The sequence below is a fragment of the Urocampus carinirostris genome, chromosome 1 (assembly GCF_059441175.1).
Source record: "Urocampus carinirostris isolate Australia breed hairy pipefish chromosome 1, RoL_Ucar_1.0, whole genome shotgun sequence".
NCBI classification, from domain to species: domain Eukaryota; kingdom Metazoa; phylum Chordata; class Actinopteri; order Syngnathiformes; family Syngnathidae; genus Urocampus; species Urocampus carinirostris.
In genome coordinates, this window is record NC_142349.1 from 42,336,028 (window position 1) to 42,360,503 (window position 24,476).

Below are 24,476 nucleotides of genomic sequence, written 5' to 3' on the forward strand. Positions count from 1 at the left end.
TAATTCACCGACTTGGTGTTGCTTCTTTATTTGAACCACGAAAGAAGAACTTGGAGAACATTTACCAAAATTCCACTTCAAAAGTTTTGACTTTTAGTCTTTACGTTTTCTGCTTCACTTCTGTCAGTCTTAGTCATCCAATTAAGTTCGGAAATTACAAAAAATATTTTAAGTACAATCATTGGACAAGTCAGTCAATGCTTTGTAGTTTAGTACAAAGAGGCAAACATGTAAGTTAGGACTTATGAAAGATGAACTAACGGAGGTGCTGCTGGTGTTTTCAATATAAGCGTTTCACATTTTTTGAACATCAAGGAGAACAAACTTTTTTGAACGAATGGCTGACGATGCACCAGGAGTTTTTATTATAATTGTGAGTATCCATATGCTAACATATGAGCAACTGGAAAGAACCTAAATGTGATAAAATATTCAAATTATTTGTGCTGTTAGGGAAATGGTTTAGCAAAAAAACAATGTGAGAAAAAGTATTTGTTTTTCAACTTTGGCCTTATTGCAGCCTAACAGAAATGTGACCTTGGTTTTATAAAGCCAAAAACAAGCTACCAAAAGACTAAATGTTGTGTCAATTCAAGTGCAATCCAACCTGCGACCCTTCATTGTGTATGTGGATTTTTGTTTCTGGAAAGTTTTAGTTTTTTGGCAGAAATTAATCATTTTGTGAAGTAAATCTGCTTTATAGACAGCATTTAGGCTAGTGGATGACTAGCTAGGTGACATTTCCGCATCCGATAATGTTTTCCCCAGAAAAATGGAAAATATTTTGACGTTGATGTTTTAATTTATGTTGTCAAGTAGGAAAAAGACTATGCACATTTTAGAGAGTTTGTTATATCTTTCTTACTCTTGATATTCTATACCAACAAACATGCTAATCCCACCCATTTTGGTGTCTGTGTGTGTTATATTCCTAGGTGCTCCCTTCCCGTGTAAAATCAGTGCTAACTATTTAAGCTAATTTCTTGAGATTTTAAACCATGTCTTCTGAATAAAAACATTAGACTTTAGCATTAAGTTGCGGAAAATACTTAAAACCGGAACAAACTTATGAAAAAACTGTTGTGCCTGTTATTGTGGGTTATGGCAAATAAGGGTGGTTGTTTCAAACTCCAGGTGCGTCATCGGCCCTTTTTTGTGTTTCGTTACCTCCTTGAATAAGTGAGCGATGAATGGAGGTGCATTTTTTTTCACAGGACGTGCTGCGTGCCCTCAGACTCAGTGCTTGAGTGAGAAGTCACCGGTGTTGACTCTGGGCCGTGGCAGGGCCCCAAACATTTCTGTCCCGTCAGTCGCTCCAGGGGCTAGAAGGGCCTTCATGCTGGCAGCGATATGCTCCAGGTCAGCGCAGCCCACCTGAAAGGAAAAAAAATAATTCAAATGAGGCATTTTATGATCCACGTTCAGGCCCGATTTTAGATATTGCTGTTCGAAATAATAGCAGTCCAATGTGACTAGCCAGAAAATCTCAGATATGAGTATATTTGTTATTGTTACATGCCAACTAAGTTACCAGTAGTTGCAGTAGATTCTCAAAAAACAAACAATATCAAAACAGTTTTGTATTTCTGAATAGTTTCCTCCCACATTCTAAAACGTGGCTGGGATGGGCCCAGCACACCAGTGACCCTCGTTAGGATAAGTGGTTCAGAAAATGAATGATTTAATTTTAGTGTGATGCTCAAAGGATATCTGAATGTTCCACATGACTACACAGTGGAATTGCGTTTGACATTATGATTTATGTTGTTATTATTATAAATGTTATCCATCTACCCTGGTCATATCCCTTGAGAGGGGTGACCGACAGCAAGACAAACACATACACGAAAACAAAGAAAATAAAAAAAAGGGAAAAAGTAGCAAAAAACACACACACAAATTTTTGGACCATGGCCAACCTAAATGCCCAAACACCCAAACAAGTTAAGCACCTCGCCACCCAAGTTGGTCATGCTTTCGTCCTTCCAGATGAAACAGGACACAAGAAAGTGGCCGTGTTACTCGGCTCAGGGTGATACAACACACTCCTCTGTTCAACAGCCGAGCCCAACAGCTTTCACTGGTTTACCCCTGCCGCATCATACAGGTGCCCTGCTCATCCCTTAGAAGGCGTCCAATATCGCACTATACTCTCACAACACCTCTCTACTCATTCCTATTACCAACAAGAGCTCGAGCTTCCACTATATTTAGACCTCTTTCCTGCAGTGCACTCATAACACCATCCATCCACGTCAATTGCGGCCTTCCTCTTGGTCTCCTTCCATTTACTTCTTCTCTATTGATCATTTTTAACATTCGCTCTTAATCCATCTTCTCCATGCGTCCTAACCAACCGAGTGCTCTCTTATCGACACGCTTGCTCAGTTCCACTACAACTCCAGTTCTGTCTCTCACAATTTCATTTCCCAATCCATCTAATCTTGTCACTCCTAACATACTCCTCAAACACTTCATCTCAAAAACATTTAATTTCCTTCTCAAATCTGTGTTCAGGCTCCAAGTCTCTGACTCATACAACACAGTCGGCACAATCACTCTCTCATACAGTCCCCTCTTAACATCCATACTCATACTCTTGTTGCTCATCACTCTCCTCAGAGCACCCAAAACATTGCTTCCATGATTCACTCTGTGCAATACCTTGTAATCCATTCCACCAAATGTTATACTTGTTGTAAATAATATTTTGAACATTTATTTTTTTTAAAAAGAACAGAAAAGTTTGCCGTCCACTGTTGTACAGCTAAACTACTATAGCTATGTTCAACTAAACTGGATGCACGATAAATGTTACCTCAACCCTTGAAGACCATAGAAATACCAAAAAATTGTAAGTTATTACACCTGCGGGCTTCCTTTCAAACTATTATTGTGAACCTTCAAACTTTTTGTAATGTTTGCACATCCAACAGTTGCACCGCCCTACGAGTGATTGCGAACCCTGCATGAACCACACTGATTTTGATTTTAAAGCACATCCTCAAAGCCCCTGTTCAAGTTCAGTCTGAAACGTAGCAGTGTCAGTAAAACGACAATAGTTACAAAAAAAAAAAAATTATATATATATATATATATATATATATATATATAATATATATATATATATATATATTATATATATATATAATTAACTTTTCTTTCTGTGCTACGCGGTAACAAAGTAACCCGGTAGTTGCTGACTACTGCTGTACAATGTTTAGTGTACAATGTTAATAGGTTTAAGAAACACGCTTTTTCAGGCACTTTAGATCTTAATTGGTACAAGTCCACAATGCACCTTGATTAAAAGTGTTTGAATGTGTGTTATTTTTACCCGTTCTCCGCTGCTACCGTCCCCGGGTGCTGCCCGCCCCCCTTTACACCCCCAAACGGGCACGGAAACGGGAAGCGAGCGTGCCAGCACCATGGGGTTGGTGTGCCGTGACGCATGCATGCCGTGGTGCGTTACGGCCATAGCGCGGGTAGGAGGTGGTGCCTCTTCGCTCAACGAGCCTGCTTGACAGAAACAAATACTCTTGAACTTGTTGTACATGTGTATGATTGAATAGAGGCAGGTGGACTCACCGTCAGTGCTCTCCTCTTCACCGTCAGACTCAAAAAAAGGCTCACATTCGCGGGACAATGAGTCTTCGTCCATTGAAAACACGCCTGAAATTGGCAACAATGGCATTTAGATGGGTTTATTTCAAGATTTTGTGCGTGCTCTTGTGCAAGCGGCGCCCGATATATTAATACTTTGTATTTTCTTCGTACTGTTGTGCTGCATTTTTTAGTTATTAGCATATTTTTATTATTTTGGGGCTTTTATCTCTATTTTGAAAGGTTTAGGTATCGAGTACGGTTTCTCACTTGACATGGTCATCTAATCACCTAAAACCAACCCTAAATGCTGAGTGTCAACCAGCATTTTTATAGCATTTTTTTATTGTCAAAGACCTATGATTTCCCAGTCTTAAGACAGGCACTGTACAACAGTGTATACAGTCACTTTTTCACCAATACTGATAGCTATTTCAAGTCATAAGACACAAATTTTTTTGTAATACGCTATTTACAGAAGTTGCAATTTTTTATATTGTGCAAAGTGCAACAAGATATTCTTGACATTCTGTCAATGATTTGCGCATTATTGGAAGTTGTTGTGCAATGAATTTTATTATGAAAAAGACAATGGACAGACAATTCGTAGAACCCTCGTCTTGGGATCAAGAGGTCGCAGGTTCCATGCCCGGATCCTCCGTGTTATATGTCGAAGCGTCCTTGGGCAAGACACTGAATCCCTAATGCCCCCAATAAGCAGGTAGGCACCTTGCATGGTTGACTCCCTATTGGTGTGTGAGTGTGTGTGTGAATGGGTAAGTGTGAAGCACATTGTAAAGCACTTTGGGAGGTCTACATTGACTTAAAAGAACTATATAAATGCAGACCATTTACCATTTATGCTTGATGGATTAGATTGAGTCTTACTTTACTTGAATTGCAGCATAATACTTCTTTGAACTGCATGCGTTATTTGTAACATTCTTGCATGTTATGATAAATAAAAGTGCAGATGATTTTTTCTTTTTTTGATGTACTGTGTTAATTAACTTTAAAAATTCATCAAGTGGCAATAATACTTTAAATGTTTTTTTTTTCGTTTTTCCAAAATGCTTAAGATTTGTTTTAGAGGTAGGATCAGACCTAAAAAAATCCAGCCTGACCAATTAACTAGATTTGCAAGAATGAGACCAAGCAAATCCAGAATGTCATATTTTATTTGTGTGGACTCGGTAGGGCTTTATGATCACAAATTAAAGCCTGTGTTTTGTAATAAGATGGAAGTTAAACAAGACTGTATAAAAATTTACATCTTTTATATTTTTGTCTCTGGAGAGGTTACATTAGCTGACAATTTTTCATTATTGACAGATTTTTTTAAAGAGTTAAAGGGAATATGTTAGGGCCGTCCGTCACTTTGACAAGTCGAAAATTAGGCCATTAACCAAAGCGGCAGTATGTCCTTAAGAACCTAGCCCAGCACTTTAAGAGAGAGCGAGGCAGAGAGCCAAAGAAGAACAATGTATGGTCTGCAAGAGGCAACGCATAGAGGAAAGTTTACTTATTTATTTTCCCCAATAAATGCACGCCTTATTGTTTAGTATTGTCATACGCCGCTGCTTGTCAATTCTCCTACTCGTTTTCATGCGAACCACTACCATCTGTATCATCGGTCGTTTTTAAAACCTGTTTTAAAAAATGGGCGTGGAGAGGATGGGCGCTGCCAGGCCGCACTTGCCCAAGACACCCCACAGGCAGTTGTTTCCCTACAACCCTGGCGGTTAAGGTATTCTTGAACACATTTTATAAACATATTTTTTTTTATTTTTAAAGCGAGAGAGAAGCAAGGCCTGAACACAATGATTGACACTTTTTAATAAGTAACATTTTGTAATGATTGACATTTTATCCTCCGTGATCTGCCACCTTATCGAGGTGGAGGAGTTTGTGTGTCCCAATCATCCTAGGAGCTATGTTGTCGGGGGCTTTAAACCCCTGATAGGTTCACCCATGGCGGTGAGGGACCAGACAAAATGCGGAACAGAGGACCCTTTATGAAGAGAAAAAACATTGGGCCACAATTTCCATCGCCCGGACGCGGGTTACCGGGGCCCCCTTCTGGAGCCAGGCCTGGAGGTGGGGTCCGCTGGCGAGCGGGCCTTTACTCAAATGGTCCGGCCGGGCACAGAAGGGACGGGGCACCGAAGGGACGACGTCGTTCCCTCTTCCCATGGGCTCACCACCTGTAGGAGGGGCCAAAGGGGTCGGGTGCGTAGAGAGCTGGGTAGCGGCCAAGGGAGGGGTCCTTGGCGCGACGATCCACGGCTACAGAAAATGGCTTTTGGGAGCATGTCCCACCGGCAGGAGGGCCGGGGCGACCCAGGACACGCCGGAGAGACTGTCTCTAGGCTGGCCTGGGAACGCCTCGGGATCCTGCCGGATGAGCTGGAAGAGGTGGCTGGGGATAGGGACATCTGGGCTTCCCTTTTAAGGTTGCTGCCCCCTCGACCCGACCTCGGATAAGCGGAAGACAATGGGTGGATAGATGGAAGGATGATATTTTATCCTTGATCTGGGCTGGATTTCATGTCAGGCTTGTCCTTGAGCTTAAGATCTTACCTCTAAATTTATTTACACCAAGGATCAAAGATTCAACTGACCGTTTCATACACTATGATCTATGGACTTTTCTTTTTACTCTGTTGTTGTAATCCTCGCGCTCTTGTTTATTTCCAGGTTTGTATTTTTTCTAATTTAAGAAAATGTTATTATGAATAAATGGCAAGATAAAAAAATGCCACCCATTGGTAAAAATGTGCTTTTGAGGAAACTGTAGTCTTTACCTGCACTCTCATTGCCAAAAGGTCTCTTCTCATCCATGTCCTCCTCTTCCTCGTCCTCTTCATCATCCTCACATTGTTCTTCCAGGTCATTGATGCCCGAGCGCTGCATGCCCTGCCGTGTGACCTCCAGAGCGCTCTTGTCTCGCTCGCCCTCGCTGTTGTTGCTCTGGGCTGAGACACCCCCTGAGCTGTAGATGGACGGGTAGTTCTGCGAGTACAGTCTGGTGTTAGGGCTGATGCCACCCGAGACAGAGTCACCGGCCACATTCTGGGAACAGTGACAAGGATGCGGCTGGGCTATTATTTAAGCTTGAAGTCACAACAGTCTCTGGGAACAGTGTGCGAAGTGCTGGTAATCATTAAAAGGGTGTTTAGGTTTTATGGTATTTTTGAGGGGGTTTGTTTTTGTCATGTTTTTTTTTTCTTTTTTGCCAGGTTCTGAGAATTGCTTTTTTTCATGGTTATTTCTAGTTCTGGTGTTTATTTCTTTTCCTTTCCTTCAACTTTTTATTTCTCATACACACTTTGACGGAGGGTTGGGTCCCCCATTATACAGCAACACGAACAAAAAATATATACAATTGACATACCCATAAATAACAAAAGAAACCCCAACAAAAAATGTTAATAAAATAAAAGCTGAGGTGTTTAAACATCAAGTAAAAATTGTGTGATGAGCTTCCATCTTTTCCCGAATTGATCTAGTTTCAGTTGAAGTCTTGCATTGATTTTTTTTTCCATAATGTACATTTGCTTTAATTTGTCTCTCCATTGTTTTATGTCAGGAGGCTGTGGTTTCAGCCAGGAAGCTGTGATCTTTTTCTTTTCTACCAGAAGCATAACGCTTAGTGCATATTTATGTTGACCAGTCAATAATTCTTCTGGCAAAATTCCTAATACATAGGACACTGGGTCCAACCGCAACTCGCAAACAATAATTAATTTTATCTCTGTTTAAATACTTTTCAAGAAATGTAATATTAGCGGGCAATTCCAGAAAATATGCGTGAAATCTCCGACCCTCGCACAGTTACGACAACATAAATTAGATGGATTTTTATATTTTGAAGTGATAGAGGGTATATAGAAGGATCACATTTTTACTTTCCATTCAAACTCCCTCCATGTCGGACTGCTGGTTATTTTGTGTCCCTCTTTCATAGTTTTCTCCCAGTCGTCGTCTTTTATCACTACATTAGCTTCTCGTTCCCATGTTTCCTTAACCACCATCCCATTATTACTGAGATCAATTTGCAGAGCTTTATATGGTGTTTATTTCTATTGTGCAAGAAGCATGGCATTGATTTATACTCAAAACTCCCTGGCAGTTTGTTAATTGAGCCGGCACACCACAAGTCTTCTGTTAACTTCCTGCTAGGATAAAAACAAAAAGTGTACTTGTGGCAGAGGCGATCACGCTGCCCTCCCAGCAACGGCACGCAAACTTAATTATCATACCCTTTGACATTTATTTGCCTGTGCACGCAACATGACTACATGAATCATTAATATCTCCTTATGCTGCCGTTTCATGAAGGAATTGCCTATGTATCACTTGTGTCTCTTATTCTGTGTAATTTCCGTTTTGAGTTGCGGAGTGGGGATTGAAGGGGATTTTATTTCCTTATTGAATACCTGTCAGAAATAAGTTTTAAAATTACTGCAAGAGAGGAAAGAACTAGGAAAGATGCTAAAATAATTGTGTTGTTTATTTGGTAGATAAATCAAACTTGTTTTACATATATTACACACCAGTCAACTGATATTTTCCTCGTGTTATTTCCTCTTTTCTTTTTTTTCATCATTTCAAATTGTGTATGCCATGTAACAATTTTTGTGCAGGATAATAACAAAAACATTTTTGTTAGACCGATCTCCTCTTGCCCATTAAGGCTCGAATCCAGATCGTCTCAGTCACTGGCAGCAGACGACAATGTCATCCTAGATTGCAAATGCTGCCGCGGTACTCTACAAACACGTCTGTCGAATAAAAATGCATATTGTCATGGTTAATTATTTTCAGTAATGTACTGATAAACATTAGACTTTCATTTATTTTAGACTCATTACACACAACTAAAGTAGTTCAAACCTTTTATTGTTTTAATATAAATGATTTTGGCAAATAAAGTATGAAAAAAAAAATCCCTATCTCAGATAATAAGCATATTTCATCTACACGAAAAAATAAGTCAACCGTCAAATAATCATCTTCAGTTATGCACTCAAAACTTGGTCGGGAATCCGTTTGCACAAATGACTGATTCAATGCGTGCTAAGGAGGAAATCAGCCTGTGGCACTGCTGAGGTGTCATGGAGGCCCAGAATGCTTCGATAGCAGCCTTAAGCTCATCCACAGTGTTGGGTCTGGTGTTTCTCAACAGTGCAGCATTACTTGTTTTGTCACCCAGGTCAGCCTTTTCTGACGCAGTTTCTGGTTCAAAAGTGGCTTGTCTTGGGAAATGCGGCACCTGTAGCCCATTTCCTGCACACACCTGTGCACTATGCCTCTGGATGCTTCTACTGCAGACTTAGACTTAGACTGAGACAGCAAGCGCCCTCTTCTATGCGGCAGCGTGTTGGGGAGGCAGCGTCAAGAAGAAGGATGCCTCTCGTCTCAATAAACTGGCTAGGAAAGCGAGCTCTGTTGTGGGCAAAGAGCTGGACAGCCTAACAACAGTAGCTGAGAGACGAGCACTGAAAAAGCTGAGGTCAATCATGGACAATCCATCGCATCCACTACACAGCATTATCTCCAGACAGAAGAGCAGTTTCAGCGACAGACTGCTGTCACTGTCTTGTACTACGGACAGACTGAAGAGATCTTTTCTTCCTCATGCCATGAGGCTCTTTAACTCCACCCGGCAGAGTAAAGGCCCACATTAAACCACACCACCTACATTGGATATTACCGAATCTTACTGCAATATGTATTCTGTGTAGCACTATTTAGTTACTCTATATAACACGCTACAGTGGGCATTTGCACGTCACACTGGGTATTTGTATATTGTATTCTTTTGGCTTTATTATTGTACTGTTCTCAGCTCAGGGATGCTGCTGGAAATGTGAATTTCCCTTAGGGGATGAATAAAGTATCTATCTATCTATCTATCTATCTAGTTCACAGCTTCTTCAGGTCCCCAGAGGTCTGGAATCGACCGTTCTCCAGTTTTCCTCTGGATCCGGTCACCTCTTCTGGTGTGCAGCGTTTTCTGCCACGCTTTTTTCTTCGCACAGACTTCCAAATGAAGTGCCTTGATACAGGACTCTGGGAAAGCCTATTCGCTCAGAGGTTTCTTTTAGTGTCTCCTAATTGAGCGTGTCAAAGGTGGCTTACTGGACAGCAGTCTGGTCAGCAGTCTTACCCATGATTGCGGTTTTGAGTAATGAACCAAGCTGGGTGTTATTAACAGCCCCAGGATTAATTTGCAGGTGTGTAGAGTTAACTCGTTGAGATCAGTAGCTTGTTTAGAGCCGCTTTTCGTGATATACAAATTTTTTTAGATGGGAATTTTGGGTTTTCATGAGCTGTATGCCAAAATCATTAGTAATAAAACAATAAAAGACCTGAAACATTTCAGTTGGTCTGCAATGAATTTAAAATATATAAAATTTTCATTCGTATTATACACTTTGGAAAATAATGAACTTTTTCGCAATAATTTTTAAGAAGTAGGCGTAGTTTGTCTTGCTGTGAGTGAGTAGATGCCACATTGTGTCCGTAAGGTTTATTTTTGCTTACAGTAAATTTTTGATATCACTAATACAGGGAGCAATTGTCTTAGTTTGCCAGGTTTGTTATTATACACTGAATGTTTTTATACTACACTTTGAGTGTCAATTCATTTATTGAAAAGTGCTTTACAAATACATTTTTAAACTCAATGGTGAAAACGGCAGGCATTGCATCCATAAAGAGCTTTTTTGCTAAAAAAAAAATGACTTGACCCTTGCCAGTGGTAAGAGCTTAAGCCTGAGCACGAAATTCGTGTTGCGTCGAAAATTTCAATCATTACGTTCGGGTGGGAATTCCCCGGCGCTGACTTTTGAAAAATAAATATAAGTTTAAACATTTGTTCTAAAAATGTGTGGAAAATAAATAAAGATGAAAACACATGTATTTATCTGCAGTAGGAGACACCTTGAACTGGTTGCAAGCCAGTCGCAGGGCACACAGAGGCAGACAACCCTCTCGCTCATTCACACCTAGGGACAATTTGGACCGGCCAATTAACCTGAGATGCAAGATTTGGGAATGTGGGAGAGTGCCAGGAGGAAACTCACGCAAGAACGGAGAGAACATGCAAACTCCGCACAGGAAGGCTGGTAGCTGGGTTTGATCCCATGACCTCAGAACTGTGCCGCGGATGCGCTAACCACTAATCCGCAGTGCCGCTATATATATAAAAAATTTATAATATAATATAATAAAATATCTCATCTCATCTCATCAGCTGTACTGCTTATCCTTATTAGGGTCGCGGGGGGCTGGAACTCATCCCAACCATTCCCAGGCAGTGGGCAGGGGACACCCTGAACCGGTTGCCAGCCAATCGCAGGGCACACGGGGACAGACAACTCACTCGCTCAGTCACACCTAGGGACAATTTGGACCGGCCAATTAACCTGACATGCATGTTTTCAGAACGTGGGCGGAAACCGGAGTGCCCGGAGGAAACCCACGCAAGCACGGGGAGAACATACAAACTCCGCACAGTAAGGCCGGTGGCTGGATTTGAACCCACGCAGGAGGTTCCCACGACCTCAGAACTGTGCCACACACGCGCTAACCACTGCGCCGCCGTGCTGCCCTTATAATAAAATATAACATTATATAATATATGTATATGTATATATATATATATATATATATATATATATTTTTTTTTTTTTTTTTTTCAGATTGTTTGACTCTTGCCGTCCATAGATTGTTCTTCTTTGTCTTGCTGCCTCTCTCTAAAAGTGTCGCGCTATATTTTTAAGGACATAATGCTTTTTTTATTAATGGCCCAATTTTTAAAGGACAACTTAAAAATGTTCCCGTCAATTCTTAAAAAAATCCGTCAAAGATGAAAGGTTAATGTAACATATGCAGAAACAGATATATATAAGATGCAAACGTTTATAAAGTCCTGTTGAACTTACATTTGGTTACAAAAGACAGGCTTTGATTTGTTATCATAAATCACCTCTCATCCTGTCGAGTCCTCACAAATAAAATGTTAAATTTATGGTTTGCTTTAAGCTCGGTCCTGCATATCAAGTTAATTGGTCGGACTGGGGCCGATTCGGGCTGTAAAACTTGTGGGCCTAGGTCAGTTTTGGCTGGATTTTTTTCAGGCCCGATCTTACCTCTGACCCATCCCCCCAAAAATGGATAAATTGAATTCCCTTGAAATAACTGATGAAAAAAGGTTTCAGTAATATAAATCTATATACGATTGAAGAAGTCAATGTATTCAAATAATTAAATCACCTAGCTGTGAGTGAATTGTTGTTGTACACACCTGACTTATAACTCTCTGAACTTCCTCCGATTTGACTTCGGCAGCAGCTTGACGCATATGCTTTTGCGCCGTCAGCAAAGTGGTGGAGTGCAACACACCAATGTCGTCCACGTAGCGCCGCGCGGACTCAGCCAGGAATCCCTGACCCCATACACTGTACGAGAACTCACAATCCTTGTGAAAGCCACTGCCACGGTCCCACTTCTTCTTGGCGGGATCGGCTTCGGGTGCCGAAGACCTGAACTTCTTACAAGCCGTCAGGATAGCCAACTCGCAGCCCGACTTTAAGCAGTATGCGTCAACGGCGGCCAGGAGTGCCATCCAGCTGTCCCTGTGGTTGTCTGCGATTTCCGGCTCTGACAATTTGATAATGGAGGCCATGATGGTGTCAGGTAGTGTGTGTCTAGTTCTCAAATGGCCTGAGAAATGATGTAGCTTAAATATCAATCCGCTTGTTTGCTGGTCTGTTTTGGTTGGTTGGTGGATTTGGTTTTGCACCAGTGAAAATGGAACGGGAGGTTTTTTTCTGAGGCACTGGGTGACCCAATAATATGGTGCGATGACTGGGTGCTACCTTTGAACTAAGTGGAGCCAGGGGAGAGAAAAGATGGTGCCAAGTTGCTGGTGATATCTGGAGGGAGGGTAAAATAACCATGTCAGAGGATAACTGGCATTTCAGTAAAAACGTATATTGTTCAGACAGTAAAAATGGTTGTTTTTAATCATTGTGTAATATCAGACTGTCAAAACTCAATTTTATATTTTGTCATTCCAATTAAAAATCTAAAGTCATACATGGCTGGCTTGGTGCGATATAAGCTGATCTGCAATAAAATTTCATGACACCAGAACGCTCCTTATGTAAAAGAAGCAGATTTATGTAAAAAGACAGACTTTTGTTGTCGAGACAAGTTTTAGTAGGAAGTTCTGAGTGTAATAACAATCAAGTTGTTGCAAAAAAATATTGAACAGCAGAATTCAGCTGCACCAACCCCCTTGTGGCACGGTGAAGGGGTGGTTAGTATGACTGCATTTTTGAGAACAAAGGTTTAACTACAAACAGGTATACATTTTCCTGTCTGGTCTTTGCAAGTTCTCATCATGCCTTCGTAGCTTTTCACTGTGCTTTAATTTCATCCAAGGCTCCAGAACAAACATGGTAAGATTAAATCACCTAGTATGAGTTGTCTATCCATGTCCCCAATTGGCTAGCTAGCGGCCCAGGTTGTACCTCATCTGGTGCCAGTAGACAGCTGGGATAGGCCATCTGTGAGAAAATAACTTAATACCAAGTACTTCAATATTTACGTTATGCCTGTTTGAGTTGACATTAACACTTTATAAATACATAAATTGTGTGGATTACAAAAGTAAATAAGCAGTGACAAAGAAAGCAATTCCCTAGCTACATTCCATGTTGCCATGTATGTGAAAATTGCCAAATTCATTTGTGTATAATGCATTTTTATACCCTAAAAAACAACTCAAAGATTGTGCAACCATTGATCAGTCAAAATATATCACTGACCACAATCGCACACCATTGGATGCAACAAGAATCAAACCTGAGTCACAGCGGTAAGAGCTCCCAATTCTAACCATTAGACCACCAGTGATCTTGACGACATGCGTAAAGGTATTCGATTTTATCTCGTTATCACATTTTTATTCAGGGTACTAGAGACGAATGTTAGAATATGGAGAAAACAGAAAGTCGTTCTGAAAGATAGAAATGAATACAAAAAAGCATGAACGGAGAAACAATTATTTATTGATAAAATACAGTATATCCTTATTTATGCCCATAAAAGCACTCACATACGGACAATATGCTTTATGTTTTGGTAAAAGAGACTTAATTTTTAAAGCGCTAAAAATGTATTAAAGTCTTTAAGGGTGATCATTCTCCAAGTTTTAGTTTAAGGTTTCTTTCATCCCATATGAATAAACCTGTTGCATTATCAATTTAGAGCACACACCAAGTGCTCGTTTGTCCGTACTGTATGTCCAAACTCGATTGTGTAATCGTGGCTTAAGAACAATGCATGAGACATAACTGACACCGTAAATCCGACTGCTTTCAAATATTTAAAGGTGGGGAAGCATTTTCCATTGCTTTACCATCGTTAACTTTGGCATTAAAATGTCAAAACCCGATTTTCAGACATATCTAACCGGGTTTTAAATGACCAACTACCCTGTTGCTCCTTAAAAGGCATTTCGAAAACGCCCAAAGCCTAAACGGATGAGACTAAACCGACCGTTTTAATTCCACGCCAGTCTGTTAAAAAGGGTGTCCGCTTAAAGTGATGCAAGCGATGCTTGCTGCGTTGGCTGCTGCAGCTGTCGTTGCTATTGCTTCTTTATTAGCCACTGTTGTTGTTTTGTGCAAGACTCCTCATGATGGAATCAGCACTCGACCGTGATTTTTCGACTCTTAAACGTAGATGAGACGCGTATTACGAACGAATAAATGCGTGCCACAAGTTCACCTACCCGTTTTCCTTCTTTATTTCAAGATGACACTTCGTCTTATGATTGAAATTCCACTTTACTTCATCAAACGCGCTGCTTTTCCTTGCAGCGATCCTCTCCCCTCGCTAGGCTCGTCACCAGCAGAAAGTTTGCGAGGATACATTTTACGGTTCCTGTTGTTCTCTTCAAAGTAAGACAAGTAACATTGTAAAAACCTTGATTTTCATGTTTTATATAGGGTTATGTTCGTTCTAATCGCCTCAAAATGTTGAATTATTAATACATTTAAACATGGATCAAGTCTAAAAAAGTATAGTTCTCAAATGATTTCCCGAATCGTGCCAAAGGCAATGGCTACTTTTATTGTGAAAACTAACATGTTCCAATCGTGATGTCATCTGTTTACTGCATTGTCAATGGAGAGCACCTTGTACACGTGACATGCGCCTTTGGGGCGGGCTTGTTCTCCCGTTACTTCCGCGTAGTGCGCACACCCTTTGCAACACACCAATCAGCTTCTTGTTACGTCACTCAGTTTCAAAGTTCTCTTGCGCTTTGATTAACGAATTCAATAGAAATAATAATAATAATAATAATAATAATAATAATAATAATAATAATAATAGAATAGAATAGTCCCTATTGTCATTGATGTCAACGTAGAGAAACATTGTGTGCAACGAGATTAGACAATGCACACCACGGTAAACATGTACAGTAATCAACACTATAAGAGACATGATGAAACATTTGTCCACTAGATGGCACTATATTGTATATTGTGAACAAAAACCAATGCCAAATGAGCAGACCGTAGCAGTGAGATAACAGAAAAACATGGCGGCGACAATTAGGTATGGATTCTGCCACGTGAAAGAAATACAATGTCTCGACTTGTAAATATTTATAAAAATAATAACATCGGTATGATAGTCAATGCACGTTTGCCTATCATTCAAATCGATGTATTTTACTGAATAAAGGTAATCAATTTTACCTTCTATCCCTTTAAAGAGAAAGATAAGATATGACTGTCAGAATAAATTGGAGGCAGCACGGCGGCGCAGTGGTTAGCGCTTGTGCGGCACAGTTCATGTCATGGGAACCTGTCGTGGGTTCAAATCCAGCTCCAGACTTCCTGTGCGGAGTTTGTATGTTCTCCCCGTGCTTGCGTGGGTTTCCTCCGGGCACTCCGGTTTCCTCCCACATTCCAAAAACATGCATTTCAGGTGGATTGGCCGGTCCAAATTGTCCCTAGGTGTGAATGAGCGAATGAGTTGTCTGTCCCTGTGTGCCCTGCGATTGGCTGGCAACCAGTTCAGGGTGTCCCCTGCCCACTGCCCGGAGATGGCTGGGATGGGCTCCAGCCCCCCCGTGACCCTAATGAGGATAAGCGGTACAGCTAATGAGATGAGATGAGAATAAATTGGCAAAAAAATATTTACAAGATAGTGTTCAGAGACTGGCCCAAGTTACAATAACAGTGCAATAAAAGAATAGAACATCATAACGATAGTGCAAAGAAAAGTAGATCAATAACATTAGCAGCAACAAAAAAATCCATATAAGTCGCAAGATATATAGTATTGTTACAGTTTTGCACGCTTGTTCAGGGTGGTGATGGCCCCGGGGAAGTAACTATCTTTGAGCCTGTTTTTCCTAATAATAATAACATCATACATGTCAAGTTTTTTCCCCAAATTCCTACGTATTTGTTTATTTAAAATTGTGCACGCCGTAGGCCTATATCATTTTTTGTGCGGAGATAATACATCTTTAAAATTTTGGTTAGACCAATCTCGTTTTGCCCATTTTGTCTCTAATCTCTAATCTGCTACGTATGATAAGCAACATTAAATTTACTGCAAATGGGTAAAGACCTAAGACAGATGCCGAAAGAATTGTTTGATAGATAGATAGATAGATAGATAGATAGATAGATAGATAGATAGATAGATAGATAGATAGATAGATAGATAGATAGATAGATAGATAGATAGATAGATAGATAGATAGATAGATAGATAGATAGATAGATAGATAGATAGATAGATAGATAGATGTCTAGATAGATGTCTAGATGTCTAGATAGATGTCTAGATAGATGTCTAGATAGATGTCTAGATAGATAGATAGATAGATAGATAGATAGATAGATAGATAGATAGATAGATAGATAGATAGATAGATAGATAGATAGATAGATAGATAGATAGATAGATAGATAGATAGATAGATAGATAGATAGATAGATAGATAGATGTCTAGATAGATAGATAGATGTCTAGATAGATGTCTAGATAGATGTCTAGATAGATGTCTAGATAGATAGATAGATAGATAGATAGATAGATAGATAGATAGATAGATAGATAGATAGATAGATAGATAGATAGATAGATAGATAGATAGATAGATAGATAGATACTTTATTCATCCCCTAAGGGAAATTCACATTTGTGTTGTTTATACGGTAAATAAAATAAACTTGTATTCACAAATGAGGTTTGCTTTTATTCTACATACCTACCTGTCTTGCTGTGAGTAAATAGATTCTTTATTGTGTTTGTAAGGTTTATTATAACTTATTAAGGGGGGATGCAATCATTAATAACGTCAGTAATTAGCTGAGTTTAACAGGTATGTAATAATAATAATTACTACTATGTTTTATTATTATTATTATTAGTAGTAGTAGTAGTAGTAGTAGTAGTGGTAGTAGTAGTAGTAGTAGTAGTAGAAGTAATTATCAGAAAAATAGCTATATTAATAATGATAATGATAATAATAATTATTATTATCATTATTATTGTTGTTGTGTTTATTATCATTTTTTTTCTCACACATCTCACATTGTTTGTAATATAACTTTGACCTATTGTTACATTTTTACGATTTGATTTAAAAGTTCAAAGAAAATCTCCGATCCCCTTTACGCTTCGATGAACATAATGACAATATATAAAACAAAATTTAAGACAAATAACGCACACAAGTGAAACCTGAATAATAAATTATATCCGTGTACATTAAAAAGCGTAGTGACAAAAATATCGTACAAAACCAGAAATTTCTGCAAAAAATTCCTCTCCATCGCTCGGATTGGTTTATGCGCCGACGTCCGTCTGAGGGGGCGGGCCTAGTAGAAACAGGAAGCGTGACGTAACATTTGTTTTGGGACAGAAGAGGCTGAAGACACTAGTCTAGTTACAAACAATGACCGAATCAAGAATGGAGCAAAACGGTGACGACTACAAGGTACAGCCACGACATTGACTCATTTTCTTCACGCTGTGACATTTAAAGAAGTGCCACTGTTCGATCGTGGGCGTTCGTTGTTGCGTTTCAGCTCTTGTTGCCGACGTTTTCGCTAGCTAACCGTAGTCATTTGTGTTCAGAGAAGATAATGGGCGCCTTGAAAACTAAAAAAAAGCATCGAGTGTCTTCATCGAATGACTGATTCTAAAAATGAAAGTGGACGGACATGCAAAGCCAAAAACACGCGCACGCGTGTGACGTAACTTGTCAGACTGTTAGCGAGATCACATGATTGCTCCTGAGTGACTCAACTTTAATCGTCCAATATGTCACATTTGCTCGCTTGAATCTTAACACAAAATTTCTATTCAAACTACAAATTTAAAGTTCTTTATCGAATAGTTGTCGGTTTTTGTAGACATTCTGTTACGGAGCGACAAAACATTCCCACTGGGGGCACTAGTTAATTATCCATCTATCCATCCATTATCTGCACCGCTTTTCCTCAGTAGGGTCGCAGGGGTGCTGGAGCCCATCTCAGTGATCCTCGGGCAGTGGGCAGGGAACACCCTGAACTGGCACACAGAGACAAACAACTCACTCGCTCATTCACACCTAGGGACAATTTGGACCGGCCAATTAACCTGACTTGAATATTTTTGGAATGTGGGAGGAAAGCTGAGGTAACCCATGCAATCACAGGGAGAACATGCAAACTCTACACAGGAAGGTTTGCACTATTTAATTAATGGCATAAAAAGTGTGCCATAGCTGGAGGGCTGAGGGTCTTTCAAAGTCTCACAATCAAAAATGATTCAGAGATGTAAGATTTGATTATTAGACTACTATTGAGGGTTTTTTTTTTCCTCTCAATATCTTTCCTTTTATAAGATTCAGTATCTCGCCGTGTGTATTAACATTGCATTTGTAAATAATAATAATAATTATCATAGTATTTTTTTAAAAAAGCATCAATTTAATTAATTTGCACTACAGTGTATTTTACGTCAGGGAAACTGATGTAGATTAGAAAGTGTCAAAAATAGTACAACAACTATCCCCTTTTTAGGATGACCAGGCTGCAATGGTTGCTGAAAGGGAATTAACAGATAATACACAGACATCATCAACATGTAATATAGGTAATAACAAAATGTCCAGTTGACAGCTCCCGGTCCCAAAATCTTAACGATGCAGCAGGTTTTAGATGATGCTGTACATGAGGTCCAAACACCGGAACGATTGCTTGAAATGCATGCAAGACGCAACAACCTGTCTTATGTTTCTCCCTCAAGGACAAGATGGAAAGAGTATGACGTCGACATCATTCATAAGCTGTTGAAGTGTGTCCTAAGCCTAAATTCAAAGACTTCCACTGACCTTGTAGATCGAATCTCAGAGCCAAAGCATTCCACTGTGCAGACGTTCAAATGGAGAGCACTCTTGAACCAGCGTGTTTCTTCTTGGCTCTTATATTACTAATCGACCAGCATTTTCCGAGCAAAGGCTCTGAGGAGACTAGGGAGAATTAAATAATAAAGATATGAGGGCACAGATCCATGCAAAAAAATTTGTATAATAGCAACAGAACCTTAAAATCACATCTTAAACTGACAGCAAGCCAGTCCAAGTCAGCTAAAATCATGCTAATGTGATCAAACTTTAATGTCCTAGTTAAAAGCCTGCTGCAAACATTTGATGCTAGACATGACTTGTTTAAAAAAGTCTTGCTGCTTTTTATTTTTCAATGAAAATGTTCACCTGAATGTGAGACCTTTGCTGTTATACTTAATATCTATTATAGAGAGTAACCAAAGCTTCTTTAAACTTCTGCAAAGACACCCAAATGCTTTATGAATGCTTTGAAATGCTTTAATATGTTTTTTTTTTAAATTATGTATCTTTTATATTGCCCCTAACAGTGCGTCTTTGACTTTTATTTTAAGTAAAATAACATCAGAATGTTTTTCCTTAATATTTTCTGGTTGACTAATTCATCCATGGTAGTCAGCAAATACAACCACAGTGTGTGCTTTGCAAGTGGTGCCTAGCAACACTCAGTGGACATATTTAAAACTGCAATTCATTGTATGACACCTCATCTCATCTCATCAGCCGTACCGCTTATCCTCATTAGGGTCGCGGGGGGGCTGGAGCCCATCCCAGCCATCTCCGGGCAGTGGGCAGGGGACACCCTGAACTGGTTGCCAGCCAATCGCAGGGCACGATGTAGCTAATTTTTCTCTTATGCTTCTCTCAGCATTCTCTCGCGAGCCACATAAAATGATACAGCGGGTCAAATGAGTTTCACACATGTAATTTAAGGGGCACAGGGTTCAAATCCAGCTCCAGACTTGCTGTGCGGAGTTTGTATGTTCTCCCCGTGCTTGCGTGGGTTTCCTCCGGGCACTCCGGTTTCCTCCCACATTCCAAAAACATGCATTTCAGGTGAATTGGCCGGTCCAGATTGTCCCTAGGTGTGAATGAGCGAATGAGTTGTCTGTCCCTGTGTGCCCTGCAATTGGCTGGCAACCAGTTCAGGGTGTCCCCTGCCCACTGCCCGGAGATGGCTGGGATGGGCTCCAGCCCCCCCGCGACCCTAATGAGGATAAGCGGTACGGCTAATGAGATGAGATGAGTGTGTATTATTTTGCGCTCCCCGGTGGTAAAAAATAATTCATGATGAAAAAACGATTTAAATTATAAGCAAAAATACATGAACTACAAACCAGTATAAACATGCATTTTAAAAAGTGCGAGTATGTTGAGAAATTATAAGTAACATGAGCCTCACCTAAAAGGGGCTGAAATAATTTTCCAGTATCTTGGTATGGGTATCCTAAAACCCCAGCGAGACTTGGCAAAAACTGACAAAGTAAACCTGTGCATTTTGTTCACTTTGAATCTTTGTAGTTTGTTAATCTTCTTTCTGCTTTTTAGCACTATTTTTGGTTGCACTATACCATAAAGCAACATTTAGTGGTCAAATAATAGACACAGTCCCTTTAATAGCCTAACTGTTTATATAGCTTTTTTTTTTTTTTTTTTTTTTAATTATAACTGTTGTATCAAAAGTCCATCAAAGCAATGTAGTAATAGAAGAGTACTTTCTTTAATATACAATATTTAAGGGACGTTTATTTTTTACTAAAATACTTCATGCTTTCAAAGGTTGATTTCAATATATAGTTTAAGCTGTGGTTTTCCTACCGAGATACAGAAAAAGGTACTACTGATGTAATAATGATAATGACCATGATGAAAACAACAATAATAATAATAACAACAAAATACATTTTGCCTTATTATACACAAAGTTATAAAACTAATCACAATACATGTCAGTGTTTTTGATTTTGCTTCATGATGCTCTCAATATTAAAAACAACACCATAATAATTAGTCCAAACGTGTGATTACTGACTGAAGTAACTCTGTACTGGCTAACAATTTGTGTGCCTAATTTTGTGAATTGTGGGTGTAAGCGTTTTTGTCTTTTCTCCTCAGCTGATATTTGAGAAGGAGGGTGTGTACCTGCATACTAATGCCAAGAGAAGCAACCAAGACACCAGCATTCCAGGTTTCATACGAATTGTGGAGCGGGTAAGGAAATCTGTTCATCTGCTAATGTAGTGAGGAAGAAGTTTTCGGACGAAGTGATTTGATTTTACAGGGTGGTGTTCCAGCGTTAGAATGGAGTCCCTTGGAAGATGCAGGCCGCAACGCACCTGCTGTGCTTTACTCCAAAAAGGTTCGCGATTCCTTTTTGAATGTTGCCAAATTTTAATAATAAGGTCTTACAGTGCAACTCTTGCGACACAGGAGGGCGAAGCAGGCGAGGAGGACACCAAGTTTGACCCTGGCTATGAGCCTGACTGGGCGATCATCAGCACTGTGAAAAAAGATCGAGAACACGTCCCCCTCCGAGAGACAGGTCCGGCAAAATGATACATTTTTGAAAATTCGTGTCCTTTTTTACCACAGTCAAAAACTCTTTCCAAGTAGCTCAGTGGTTTAACAATATATGTCTTTACAAAGCAGGAGGCAATAATGGCTATCATGAATGGTTTGTATATATATTATGGAGACTAATTTTTGTCCGCTCGTAAAATATACCGCTTTTTAATGTTAAAAGGTTGGGATGTATGGTTTTATTCACAAACAATGGGGGAAAAAGATTTTCATTTTTGGCATTGGATGTGTTTACTGGTTTATTATAACGAGTGAATGCAGTTGTACACCTGAATCAACTCACCGTGCTTTTCCAAATTTAACACTGCCTTCTAGCGGCTAGAAAGAGCATTTAGTTTGCATTTATTTTAAAATCATAACTTTTGATAAAAAATAAACTAAAGACTCACTTCTTTTCCTTTTTGACATACTCAGAAATGTATGGCCGGCTGGATTAAATCAACCAACGGGTTGGTTCCAGACCGGGAGCCGTATGTGTGATATGTCTGCTTCAGTGATTAGTATTATCCTAAATTGTTACAATAAGTTTCAATGTATTCCTTCAGTGTGAGATGCACAACACTGGTCAAAAGATGGTTCATTTTCTTGTCTTGCAGGTCAGTGGTCATTTTCACTGCCGCTGTCGGAGCTGTACTCCTTGCGCAGAGCTCGCTTCTCTCTGGGCCGGAATTTCCTGGTGTTGACCAGCAGGGGAGGACACCCTTTGCCACCCTTGCACTTCCACAGAGGGGGCAGCCGGGAGCTTCTGCGTGCCCTTAGTCGCTATATTGTCTTGGACCAGTAAGTCAGGACTAACACACTCTGGGACATAAGATATATGAACCATGTTAGCCTTTTTTTTTTTCATTTGCTTTTTTGGGGGTGGTTATCTTCATTAGGTCACCTGTGGATTGGCGTCTCTTCCTGGCTTATCCACAAGACCCTAATGCACGGTCACAGTCTTTTGACAAACTGCACCTCTTCGACGATGGAGGTGCCGATCTTGTGTCGGTAAGATTGGAATTGTTATTATGTTGACCTGACGTAAACAACTGTTTAACAAGACGTCAACGGCTGTCTGACTGAGGGCATACCCTAGCCCAGGGGTGGCAAACAAGTTTGACACAAAGAGCCGAATTTTTTGACCGTGAGAGTCAAAGAGCCACACCACGCACTTGAGACTGTCTTTTTACCTGGCTTATCAAGGTGCTAAATTTTTGCTTGCGTAGTTCAGTACCTTTTCTGTGTCAATATTAGCATGGGCTGTGTTAAACTGACGCTGAAGATTTGAAGTCTTGAAATAGGATATCGTGGTACTGCATAATAAACAGAGTGATTTGCCATTCCCTTCAACAAAAAAGTAAGCATCTTCCCATTCCTCCTGAAATGCCCTGTGTTCATCTTCATATTTCCGTTTCGCTTTGCATTTAGCCATTTTGACCGTGAGGGGAACAGTCTGCACGCTCATGAAATGTTTACTTAATTTCCAGGTACTTGACGTACTCTACGCAGATGATTGGCAGTCAGTTATGTGTCCGGAGCAGCATAAAAACAACAACCTGCCAAATTAATTTCAAAATGTTATTTGTTATGAACTCTGATGGATTCAACTGTGTTTTAAGAGTGGAAAAAAACTAAATGTGAAACGAGGCAAAGAGCCACACTATATCGAAAATATGATGAGGCAAAGAGCCACATTCTGATTGGCCAAGAGCCGCATACAGCTCTAGAGCCGCGTGTTCGCCACCCCTGCCCTAGCCTATCACAGTTGAGTGCACAGTCACACCAGCCTATTAAAGTCGCGCATACAGACAATCACACCTACCCGATTCTGTCTAACAGAACACAATGCACCATACATATATCAATGACAATGAAGACAAAAATCAGTTCAATTCGTAATCCGCGCAGGAGTAAACCTGCGATAACCAAAGCACAAAATTGTGAGGATTCTCTGTATGTGCATATTGTGGTTGCACGCCATCTGAGTGGTTAGGCGTTATCCCCAAACTTCAGAGGTCCCTGGTTTGAATCCATCTACCGGCTTCTCTGTGCGGAATTTGCATGTTCTCCCCGTGCCTGTGTGGCTTTCCTCCGAGCACTCCGGTTTCCTCCCACATTCCAAAGACATGCGTGGCAGGTTAATTGGTGACTCCAAATTGTCGCTTGGTATGAATGAGCGTGTAAATGTGTGCCCTTGGACTGGCTGGCAATCAGTTCAAGGTGTCCTGCGCTCACTGCCTGAAGACGGCTGGGATGGGCTGCACCACCTTTTGGTTCTAGTGAGCATAAGCGTCACAGAGAATGGATGGATAGATATGGTATATTTGCTAGTTATTTTTTTATTAATTAATATGTATCTTCTCCAGAGATTCATCCATGATCCCTATGCAACAACCTTCGGCGGTTTCTCAAAGGTCACGAACTTCTTCAGAGATGCCCTACGGCCGCCCGACTCCCCAGTGCACCCTCGTGAGGCCCGTCATCCGAGTTCAGCTCCACAGCTGGATGAAGAGCCTGGCTTTGAGCTCATCACCTGTGTAAGAGAACACATTGTAACCACAATTTTTCTTTGGGTAAACAAATAAGATATGTATGTTAGCAGAATCATCAAAAATAAGAGTATCATGCAAGCGCAGAAAAATGTTAGTGAGATGAGAATGCTGTGCGGATATCACACCTTACTGGGTATTTTTGTTATCCATTTTACAAGTTCTAAATACAAAACATCTAAGGAGTATGTGTAATACATGATTGAGACCTATGCAACCAGGACATATTTTGTGATTAAGGGCTATACAAATAATCAAGTTGTGACTTGACTTGACTTACATTTTTGTAGTATTCTTTCAATAATGTGTAGGGAACCTCTTAA

The 24,476-nt window shown here is 40.1% G+C and overlaps 2 protein-coding genes across 6 annotated transcripts in view; one reads left to right on the plus strand and one right to left on the minus strand.

The window, feature by feature from the left end:
- On the minus strand, positions 1–17,584 carry akt1s1 (AKT1 substrate 1 (proline-rich)). 5 transcript variants are annotated; one of them, XM_088339912.1, is made up of 6 exons: positions 17,452–17,584; positions 14,414–14,575; positions 11,918–12,548; positions 6,408–6,675; positions 3,338–3,672; positions 1–1,374 (listed from the first exon to the last, which is right to left on the minus strand). In XM_088339912.1, exons 3-6 carry the CDS (start codon positions 12,296–12,298, stop codon positions 1,237–1,239), a joined length of 1,122 nt encoding a protein of 373 aa, XP_088196038.1. In that variant the 5' UTR covers positions 12,299–12,548; positions 14,414–14,575; positions 17,452–17,584; the 3' UTR covers positions 1–1,236. The 5 variants fall into 5 exon arrangements, with proteins under 5 accessions (XP_088196038.1, XP_088196064.1, XP_088196056.1 ...); XM_088339938.1 differs by lacking the exon at positions 17,452–17,584 and having other exon boundaries at positions 3,338–3,516; positions 3,589–3,672; positions 6,408–6,615; positions 14,414–14,770; XM_088339930.1 differs by lacking the exon at positions 17,452–17,584 and having other exon boundaries at positions 3,338–3,516; positions 3,589–3,672; positions 14,414–14,763.
- tbc1d17 (TBC1 domain family, member 17) overlaps positions 17,511–24,476 on the plus strand; it is a 15,163-nt gene continuing 8,197 nt past the window's right edge. Inside the window, exons 1-7 of the mRNA XM_088339892.1 lie at positions 17,511–17,650; positions 21,158–21,253; positions 21,324–21,401; positions 21,473–21,584; positions 22,219–22,402; positions 22,501–22,612; positions 23,971–24,141. Of these exons, the coding sequence (XP_088196018.1) occupies positions 17,609–17,650; positions 21,158–21,253; positions 21,324–21,401; positions 21,473–21,584; positions 22,219–22,402; positions 22,501–22,612; positions 23,971–24,141 (795 nt within the window). The 5' untranslated portion in view covers positions 17,511–17,608. The remainder of the gene's footprint in view (positions 17,651–21,157; positions 21,254–21,323; positions 21,402–21,472; positions 21,585–22,218; positions 22,403–22,500; positions 22,613–23,970; positions 24,142–24,476) is intronic.

Coding starts and splice junctions, on each gene's coding strand:
- akt1s1 (XM_088339912.1), bottom strand. CDS start 12,298: ATGGCCTCCATTATCAAATTGTCAGAGCCGGAAATCGCAGACAACCAC. Junction 3,673..6,407: donor TTTTGGCAATGAGAGTGCAG/GTAAAGACTACA, acceptor TGCCAATTTCAG/GCGTGTTTTCAATGGACGAA. Junction 1,375..3,337: donor ACGGTAGCAGCGGAGAACGG/GTAAAAATAACA, acceptor TTTTCCTTTCAG/GTGGGCTGCGCTGACCTGGA.